Source organism: Pyxicephalus adspersus, chromosome 2, assembly GCF_032062135.1.
Source record: "Pyxicephalus adspersus chromosome 2, UCB_Pads_2.0, whole genome shotgun sequence".
NCBI lineage: Eukaryota > Metazoa > Chordata > Amphibia > Anura > Pyxicephalidae > Pyxicephalus > Pyxicephalus adspersus.
The window spans coordinates 18,632,914-18,643,532 of NC_092859.1; the positions used below are offsets into that span (position 1 = coordinate 18,632,914).

Here is a 10,619-nt window from a genome sequence, read left to right on the forward strand (position 1 = left end):
GCTCCTCCAGAGGTTGCTAGGGGAAAGTTTGGACTTCTCTGGTCAGTTTAAGTGACACCAGTGATCTCTTTGGCTATCTGTAAGGGTGGCTTTCTTCCCAATGACCAGCAATGTAAGAGGAATTCTTCCCACTGCCCACCACACTAATGTACTGTGAGCTATATTAACTATAGTACTGAACATCCAAGACCTGAAGATTATTTTGAGGGTTCCCCCATGTTGAAAAGGTCATAAAAGGCTGCACTAAACAAAGCTTAACAAGACTTTCATAATAATATTTGACATCAAAGGTGACATCTCGCCTGGAATCATGCTGTGGTAATAAAACAAACTAATTTCTAAACACACATTAGATCATAAAGCAGACAAACTATTGCTCTGTGCTGGGGAACATAAAGATCTGCAGTGCATTCTATGTGTGGCCTACCTTTTTTTTTAATAAAGCAGCAAAACGGCTGCAGTTTGTCTTCACCTTAGGTTTGTAATAGACAGTAAAATGTGACAATGGAAACCAGGAAGCTATACAGTTAACCTGCAGCTTATGGACATTCTAGTATTGAAATATCACTAAGAAGCAGACTATGGGCCTGAATTATTAAAGCTCTCCAAGGCTGAAGAGGATACACTTTCATCAGTGAGGCTGGGTGATCCAGCAAACTTGGAATGGATTTCTTCAGTCATTTGCTAGAAAATGATTTAAATCCTGGATCACCCAGATTCACTGATGCAAGGGTGTCTTCTTGGTGAGCTTTAATAAATTAGACCCAATGAGCCTAAAATAGGCCCTCACTGTCCATAGTAGCTGCAGACACTGTAGAGAAACTCATTGTTAAAGTTAAAGGCAGAAGCACTGAAGTTGTCCAAGTTATTCTTTCGGCATCATCTTCCCCTGTTCCCTCCAGGTTTACATTAGAAATTAGAATGCTGTTGGAGTAAAAACCTGGTAAGCTGAGCTGACAAATCACTACAGGTAGGGGTAAAAAGAAACTGAACAAATTCACTTTTTCAATTGTAAAAGTTGGGTCAGAATTGTTCGACAACGCCTGCAGCTACAGAGATCACTGATGGTTTGTTTTACCAGCTCATATACTATGTGCTAAGAAGATGTAAATATTTCAGTTTCCATATCCTGGCCCCTGGATTAATTTAGGTCACCCTGTAAACGCTCAATTTATAATTTCTAGATGTACTTATCTATAGCCCTAACTAAAGAATTTTAGAGGGTAGACATCTGTATGTTGATTTCCATTGCTCAGTTTTCAAATAGAGCTCAGTGGGACTTGTATCACTTAATTCAATCTAATAGTGTGTAAACTACAATAAATATATCATTTTTGTTTTTTAACCCAGAAAAGTGATTGCACCTATCCTTATGGATGTTTTGGTATATAAAATATAATGCTGCACCCTATGGATTTACGTTTATGATCGCAATTATTTTCAGCCCTCTGCTTGCGCTGGCTGCTTTTGGCTTTGACGCTGAAGCATTACTTGTAAGCTATGCTGATGTCTGCTGTGTTGCTTGATCTTTAAGTGTATTTCCTCGAAAGAACTGAATCTGAATGCTATAAAAGCATTCCTTAGAGGAAATATCTGCCTGCTGGAGAATCTGTGTGGTGTTGGGTTTTCCTCACTGACATACAGAAGGTGGGAGAAAAGGAATGTGGATATGTTCCTAAAGCAGTTAGATCCTAGCTGTCATTTCTTTTTGGTTATGAACTGACAGCAGAATCCAACAGCTTTTTGTGGGTCACATCTCCACCACCCTTCTTCTCCAACCTTACACAATTGGCATTGTTTGCTGAATTTTTATGCCTGGTGGTATTGGGATATGTACACCAATTGCTGGACACCAAAAGTGGGTTTGGGGAACTCCTGTTTTGAAGGTAAAATGCTTTTAGGCGGAACATGGTGTAAATATGATGCCTGGTGGTAAAACTTTTATCCTTTGTGAAATTTTTGTTGTGTCTATTTATAAAGCAGGGATTCTGACATTCCCCAAAACATTCCCTGATGAAGAATCTTCAAGGTCCATGTGTTTCAATTGCAGTAACTGATTTTCCACTAGGAAATGTTTCAGTGAATGTCAGATACACTGCTTTATAAGTAGACCCTCATGCATAATGTCACAGTTTAGTACATTCTGTGTTATATCAACTTTGTATTTGTTTTTTTTGTAATATTTACTTGTTTATAAAATCTTTAACTCCTATCCTATTGCTATCTATATCTCCACCTGTGTAGCTAAATCTTCTCTTCCGTATTTCTTCCTAATATTCCTGTATTATTATTATTATTTTCTTATAATAATATTTTTTGTATAACTCATCCTTCACTTACACATTTATAAAAGGCAAATCAAAACACCTTTTAAGTAAATGTTAGAGTGATAACTTTCTCCAAAGCCCATTATTGTAAAGCCTTATTATGCAGAGGGTTTTCTCACTGAAGTTAGTTGTAAATTGAAATGATTAACAGGCTTTGTGTGAAATTTTAGGTTTACAAAAATGAATCGTTACAAATCTTCTCTCTGATTTTGTTTCCACCAGGCATCATATAGTAACCCAGGTATCCTGACACTCATATTAAACATTCATTGGCAGTTTTATAAGGATAAGAACTGGCTTACCACTTATGACTTATGTGTGCGTTTTGGTCATGCTTTAGCTATACCACCAGAACCCGGTGTGTTAATGGGCTGCTTCCTTGTGAACACCATACAGGGGAGCAGTTCATGAACAGATGTTTGTGTACTCAAATTAGAAGTCAGTGAAACTGACACTACAACTATGCATTATTGCAGAGCTTTTGCACACCATCAACCTACTAAAGTGTCTGTTTTTTTGCAAATGTGTCATTAAGAGAATAATGCACTTTGATGCAGTACAAGCGACTCCCATTAAGTCCAGATTTGACATTTCTGCAGTATAGGTCTTGACAATTCATCCAGCAGTTTTGTCCACTCATAGCAGAGCATGACATAAAAACCTACATGAGTAAGCCATTTTTTACAGGCATCCAATGAGTATTTTTCAGTTCTGCTCAGTCAGTGGCACATTGGTCCCTGATATTTTATCATGTAACCCTTTTGTTGTTTGGGTGTCCCAAGCACTGAAAGGGTTGGTGTTGTACCCTAATCAGTATTCTTAATAAGGTGTTATGTGTTCATCCGAGGAGGCGGCAAACTTCTATGCTGCGATTCGTGTCCAGCTGCCTTCCACCCTTCCTGTCTCAACATAGAGATGCCACAAGGATCCTGGAGCTGCAATGACTGCAGGACGGGCAAGAAGTTGCACTACAAGCAGATTGTGTGGGTCAAGCTTGGGAATTACAGGCAAGTGCTGAATCACTGGTGTAATCATGTGATTATTTGTGTGGATGAGGGACTTTGCTAAGAATGTCTGTAGCCAGTATTCATAATGGCTAAGGATGCTTTGTCTACATATTCCTGCTTTATGACTATTAACCTTACAATGCCATTCGATTTTCTTCCCTCAGGTGGTGGCCAGCTGAAATCTGCAATCCAAGGTCTGTTCCACTCAATATCCAGGGGCTGAAACATGACATAGGAGACTTTCCAGTTTTCTTCTTTGGCTCTCATGATTACTACTGGGTACACCAGGGCCGTGTGTTTCCCTATGTAGAAGGGGATAAAAGCTTTGCTGAGGGCCAAACAAGTATGAACAAAACTTTTAAGAAAGGTGGGTATGTGGCATGATAATACATGATAATACATGCACGTTATATGACAGTATAGATCGATTTTATTTATTTATTGCTTGTTTTTCTGTTTGTTACCTGTTACTAGGACAGGAAGTAAGGCACAGCATGTTACCAGAACAGGGACTAAGGGGGCATGTGTGAATGAGACAAGAAGTAAGGGATAGTGTGTTAGTAGGACAGAAAGTAAGGGGGAGTCTATTATTTGGACAGGAAATACGATTGACTGTAAGTTCAAAGTAAAATCAAGAAGAGTTGCAACCTCTGTAACATTTTTGTTTCTGCCTGTGTTTCAGTTGTGGAAATGTCCTTATTTTTGTAGTGTAAATAGAAGACATTGTCCTCTAAACCCTCTACATATTGTATTTTGTTATGTGCAAATACATACAGCATTCACACTTAGAGCATTTGGTAATTCTTCTCATATTTTAATGGTTATCCATAGCTCTTGAAGAGGCTGCTAAGAGGTTTCAGGAACTGAAGGCACAGCGGGAGAGTAAAGAAGCACTGGAAGTAGAGAGAAACTCCAGAAAACCACCACCATACAAGCACATCAGGGTATAAAACCATAGATAGGCCTGCGTTGGCTTCACCTTGGCATTTCCATGCTGATTCAATAGCTTGTTGCCAAACTAGTCCAGCAAACTGGGAAAAAAAACTTTGCTGAAGTTTAAATATTCTTCTCTTCTTAAAGATCTTCCTTCTTCATCAGTTCAGTTGTTTTGCTTTAACTATGTAGCTATTTAACTTTGTGCTTTTAAAGTTTGCTCCTATATCTGTGTTGCATTGGGCTCCAACTTCCTTGAACCTAATGATAAATATGGCTCTGCTTAGCAATTCCTAGTTTAAAAAAGCTCTTGCTCAAATTAGGTAGATATTGAAAAAAACTGTATTGTTTGCCCAGCCTTAACGCTAAATAACTGATACGAGAATCCCTACTTCGATTGGTTGCATATTATTTTATTGATTGACCTAGGAATCATGTGCTTGCCATTCTTTGACAACTAGGTCTACAAGGCATTTATTTATATTTGAGTTGCTTTTTTGGATCCTTTCTTCTGCATTTTAATGTAACGTGCCACAAAATTCATAGTAAAAGCAATTTAGTGGTAACATTTGTATAATGCAGTACACCAGATACATACAGTTGTAAACAGGGCCCTACTGTTGTCAGCGACCTCCTACTTTTGTTTCTCTTCCCTGAATGTTTTGTATGTCACTCAGTAGGTTACAGGGCTATCACACCCAAAGAGCTGTTTTGATCATTTTGTTGTACTGCAATACAAGTTTTCTACAACAGTTTATAGCAGGTTTTATCCAAATTTGCAACTTCTAGGCGGTACATCCTGGGTGGCTTTTCTGCAAAGATTGATCCAAACCATTGTAATGGATATCTTTAAATTTATCTTCTGTATGTTTAGTTTAGGAAACTTTTTTCTTCAAAAAATAAATGCTGATCTAGTGCTTTACAATGCATTTTTACATTTTTAGATCATTGGTCAAAATATACTATTTATGCTGTATCTTTGTTTTCATTGTTATTTTTTTATTTCAGTCGAACAAACCCATTGGGAAAGTTCAGATCCAGGTGGCAGATATCTCGGAAATACCTCGTTGCAACTGTCGTCCCACTGACGAATCTCCGTGTGGCCTGGACTCCCAGTGCCTAAACCGCATGTTGCTCTATGAGTGTCATCCACAGGTGTGCCCGGCTGGGGAGCGATGCCAAAATCAGAGCTTTACCAAACGCCTCTACCCAGAAACCGAAATCTTCCGCACTGAGAGGAGAGGCTGGGGCCTTCTTTGCAAGAGAGATATTCGAAAGGTAGCAATCTGATGAGTTTGAGAAACCTTTTTTTTTTTTGCTTTAGTTTTAAATATTTAAAATATAGATATCTTAGCTAATTAAAATAAATATGTTAGTCATTCCACCTAAACTTCACACTTTTGGGTATATCCTAGTATGTTCTGGGATCATCATGCCATAGCACATAACTCCCCACAATAGGAATTCCATTGAAGATATTCCCACATAAGATTCTATCTGCCCCTGTGTAAAAATGTTTTTTGTTGTTTTCTTTCAGGGTGAATTTGTAAATGAATACGTAGGGGAGCTAATTGATGAAGAGGAGTGTAGATCTCGCTTGAAACGAGCCCATGAAAATGGAGTCACCAACTTCTACTTGCTTACTGTCACCAAGGTGAGAGCAGACTCATAGGGCTAGATTTATTAAAGCTCTCCAACACTGGAGAGGATACACTTTCATCAGTGAAGGTGGGTAATCCAGCAAACCTGAAATGGATTTTTTCAGTCATTTGCTATTTGCTAGCAAAAGTTTTGAATCCTGGACCAGATCCATACCAAGTTTGCTGCATCACCCAGCTTCACTGATGAAAGTGTCTCCTCTCCAGCCTTTAAGAGCTTTCATAAATTAGGCCCATAAGATGCATTGTCCTGAAAAACTTTGTGCTTTGTGATTTTACTCTTTAGTTAATACTTCTTTTAATAATTAGTATGGTCTAGGGACGCAACACTAATATTGTTTTAGGTTTTGTTTTATTGGCAACAGGCTTTCAAAGCTTACTGCATACTTCACACCTTTCTGGCTATGTTATGTCTGGTTTATGATGTGTTAAAAAACACCATTGACAATGAGGGAACAAAGCTTTCGCATCTGCCTTGTTGACTTTTATCAATTTGTGGACTCTAACAATATTAAAGGCCTTATGCCTGCTGTTTAAGTATATATAACACTCATTTATTTTTTTTACTGTACCAAACAAGTTAACCATTGGTGGACAGTCTATATAGGCTGAACTTCAAAAAGAAAAGGAAGGTTTACTTGTGACTTGGTGGGTGGGCAGAACTAGGAATTTTCAGTTCTCACTGCCAAAACTTTAGAAGAACATAAATGGGAGAATCCTGAATGCTTTCAGGTGCATGAGAGAATCCAGAATGCTTTCAGGTGCATGAGACCTGTATTTTAGATAATTCTGACCCTCCAAGTTGCTTTAAGCTAATTTTCTTTTCCCAGTTCCGAGTATAGGGAGAAAACATAAAATGTTCATGTAAACACATGCAAACATATAACACATATTACTTATTCAAAGTGAGTTTTATTGATCTGCCCCTAACAATACACATCAAGAAACCTTAAAAAAAATCTTAAAAAACAGTATGAAGGGAATGGTGTTTATTGGTTGATGTGACATTTTACTGATCAGTTGGGTGACAGAATTGTTTGCTCCTACATGCATTATTATCAGCATATAACATCCATGTTTTTTTTTTTTATAGAAAAACATGTATTTTTGTAAATTTTGTAAACATTTTAGTCATCATCTAGCATATTGATTTTGCCTTTTTCTGTCTTGTGAATTCCAGGATCGTATCATAGATGCTGGCCCAAAGGGGAATTATTCCCGGTTTATGAATCACAGCTGTTACCCCAACTGTGAAACCCAGAAATGGACAGTAAATGGCGATGTAAGAGTTGGACTGTTTGCTGTTCGTGACATACCTCAAGGTACAGAAGTTTAACCTTTTCTTCATCTTGTTTTTGTTTTGGCTTTGGCTTCGTTAAAGTGCCATTGTATAAGCTGCTATTGTAGTTAGCTGCCACAGAATACAAAGTAAATAGATACAAAAAGTTGCGCATAAAAAGGAACAAATGTGTATATCTAAATATTCTATATTGGTAGATAGGAAACTTGGAAAAACACTTTTAAAGTAATACATTTAGAGCGGAACTAAACTAACATTTTTACCTTACATAAAAGGGTAGACAACCCTTGTATGTAAGGTAAACATTACCTTTTTGGGAACCTTTAAAAAAAAAAAAAAAAAAAAAAGGTAAAAACAGGTAAAGCCCCTGAAACTCCCCTTCTGTCTGTATCAGGGATAAAAACAGAAATTGGATCCCAGAGGCTCCTGGGATACCTAGGTCATGCATTCCAGGAGGCTTTTGGCTGCTTTTTCTGCTCATGCCTGAGACTGAGGGCTTTTTCTTTAATGGAGGGGGGGGGGGCTCTCACACATGCGCAGTGAGATTGGCCGTGCCTGGCACTACCTTCGTGAAGGAGTTTTTTTCCCTTTAGTTTACGTACGCTTTAAATGAGTTATAAGTAATGGTGGGCTTCGGTGTCCAGATAAAAGGTATCAGTTTTTGGTATTCTGTGCACATAAGCTCATAGCGTAGGAATGATACTTCTATTTTTGGGTGGTAAGATCAGATATGAAATGTGAATCTGAAAATCTTCCAAACATATTATGTTTCCAGGCGCTGAGTTAACATTTAACTACAATCTTGACTGTCTGGGAAATGGTCGGACGGAATGTCATTGTGGTGCAGAAAACTGCAGTGGCTTCTTGGGGGTACGACCAAAAGTAAGTAGGCATTTCATGTGTTAGCTAATCTATTTGAAGTTTTTTATTATTTATTAAATGTTTTCTAATTATTCTTTAATGCAGGCCGAACAGGACTTGGTAAGAAACTTTTTTTAGAGGTCTGAAACAAGGGTAATTTTACTACACACACTGATTTTTCATATAGCTTTTAGTTGAGTACTTTATAATGTAAGTATGTACAAATGCAAATTCATGAACTAAAGATGAGTCAAGCCATACATGGTGAACTTAGTTGAAGAGTTAAAGACAAGGACCAACAAATTAGCAGTGATATTGTATGGTCAGACCCAGTCCTTTCACAATTTTAGGATTATTTATAGGCAATTTGGGGGAAATTGTTCTTTCTAATTAGGACAATGTTAGCTGTTTAGATACAGCTTTTAGTTGTACAGGTCACACAGAATGCAGTGCCATGCATTTTTTGTCCAAAGACCCCCATTCCCCTACAAGTCTTCTACTTCCCTGTCCTGGATCCAGACAAATATCACCCAAAAACCTTTTGAGGTGCTTGTCCATATTTTCTGAAGCAGACTAAACATACACAGTGCACTTTCTGTTCTATCCAATAGAGAGTTTGTATCCCATTGGATCATACACTAGATTGAGGTACTATGCTTGCATGGGAAGATTTGACTAATTGATTGGTGGCTTTATTGGAAATATCTTGATGTAATAGGGACATGTGAGTATAAACCCGCAAAAAGACAGTACAGTAAAAGTGTGGCTGTACCATAGCTGCGGGTACCCAATAATGTTAAGCTTTTATAAAATATGCAGTATTATGAAAATTTGAACTGCTGGCCTGTTTTATTGACATTCCAGGTTCTCCATTGAGAATCTGGCCTTACCATTAAAGTCACCTTTTCATGTTCTTATTGTGGGTCAGTAACTCAAAATCAAATCCGCACAGTTACACAGTACAGTTACATTCACTATTTCTTGATCTGACATATTTGCAGTAGACTCAGTTCATCTGAAAGAGTTTGCTTGAACAAAATTATGACAGAGATGGGTTTAGGGATTTTTTTTTAAGCAGGACACAAGATGGTCTTTTATGGAATGGCTTGTTTATGCTGTACTTTTGATGTAATGATGCCTTATTGCTTTTCAATCACTAACAACTGCTTTTTTGCCTCAATCAAGCAAACTTGTTTAGCTGTTTATGACATACAGTAAGTTTGTCATGGTAGAAATGTAGGTAGGAGTGCTCATCTCCTAGGCATGGTGTTTGTAATATGCTGATGATTCTAATGCTTTCCTATGCACCCTCTTCCAGCTACATCATAGGGTTTTGCACAACATCTCTACTCGAATGGTTTAAAAACATAAAACCATTTTAAATTTAACACTCTGACTAGTGTTCTGTTGCTTAAAGTTTATTTCTATAGTCCATAAAGTGTTGTGTTTCTTGAATCTGCAGACAGCTTGCGCAACAGCTGCAGAAGAAAAGGCCAAAAATGCTCGCTTAAAAGCAAAGAAACGCAAAATCAAAACTGAACAGAAACAAATGCATGAAGATTTCTGTTTCCGCTGTGGTGATGGAGGGGAACTGGTGATGTGCGATAAAAGAGACTGTCCTAAAGCTTATCACCTCCTCTGCCTTAACCTGACACAGCCTCCCTATGGTAAGTCTTGGCAAGTTTATATTGACGATGAGCTTTATAGGGTTTCTTCCCCTTCTGACCTAACAATCGCCTTGGATATGTTCATATCTTATATTTAGTATATTTTAAATCATATAAATATAAAAATGTCCTGTTTTTAGAAGATTTGTGCATAGGTATGTATATATCCTGCTGCCATTCCAGATTACTGGGAGTAAATGTCCCCTGTCATATCTACTTTTACTAATTTTCTTCCTGTTTTCATTCATTTCCGGCATTTCTTCTGAAGTTGCTAGGGTGTATATAATGTTCAGCATATATAGTAAACAACTAGTGTTTTAAGAGCTCAAAGTACCCCGCTCCTTCAGTTTTGAAGGTGTGAAACTTTGGTGGAAAATTTTAGTGGAAGTCAGACTTTTAACCCCCCGGGAGTTTTTTTTTATATATTTCAGGGACTGTATTCATAAGATTTCTGTAATCACATTGGAATCAAGTAGGATTACAAATTGCTTTCTTTTCCTTAATCTCATTGGTAATTATAGCAGGGGAAGCAAAAGGAAGTCAAGTATAATCTGCAAGTGTAGGCTTTAAAGCAAGTCTGTTTACCTTGCATTTGCAAAGAACTTTAGGTGACTGATTTAAGGCTTTGCATTGAAACCCCCAAGCAAGGTGAATTCAGGACCTACTTTCCTTCTAGCATCAGAATTGGCCCATAAACAGACAAAGGGGATACGAAGATAAACAGTGACTGGTGCTGTTTTGTAATCAGTGTGTGTTTTGCATGTTAGTTAGAATTACCTAAAGTGTACATAGCTCCTATTTTTTCATGTTAAATGTGCTCTCTTGCTAGTATAACAATCTAAATATTGCCTGTAGAGAAGATAGTT

The 10,619-nt window shown here is 37.6% G+C and overlaps 1 protein-coding gene across 6 annotated transcripts in view; it reads left to right on the top strand.

Annotated features, from left to right (window-relative positions):
* The window catches only part of NSD3 (nuclear receptor binding SET domain protein 3), a 91,736-nt gene that overhangs the window by 69,185 nt on the left and 11,932 nt on the right, over positions 1-10,619 (top strand). For 3 of the 6 annotated variants that reach the window (XM_072399785.1, XM_072399787.1, XM_072399789.1), the window contains 8 exons: positions 3,175-3,334; positions 3,499-3,701; positions 4,166-4,278; positions 5,276-5,545; positions 5,805-5,921; positions 7,106-7,247; positions 8,001-8,107; positions 9,549-9,753. In XM_072399785.1, coding sequence (XP_072255886.1) covers positions 3,175-3,334; positions 3,499-3,701; positions 4,166-4,278; positions 5,276-5,545; positions 5,805-5,921; positions 7,106-7,247; positions 8,001-8,107; positions 9,549-9,753 — 1,317 coding nt within the window. The remainder of the gene's footprint in view (positions 1-3,174; positions 3,335-3,498; positions 3,702-4,165; positions 4,279-5,275; positions 5,546-5,804; positions 5,922-7,105; positions 7,248-8,000; positions 8,108-9,548; positions 9,754-10,619) is intronic. The other 3 variants (XM_072399786.1, XM_072399788.1, XM_072399790.1) reach the window with 1 other exon arrangement.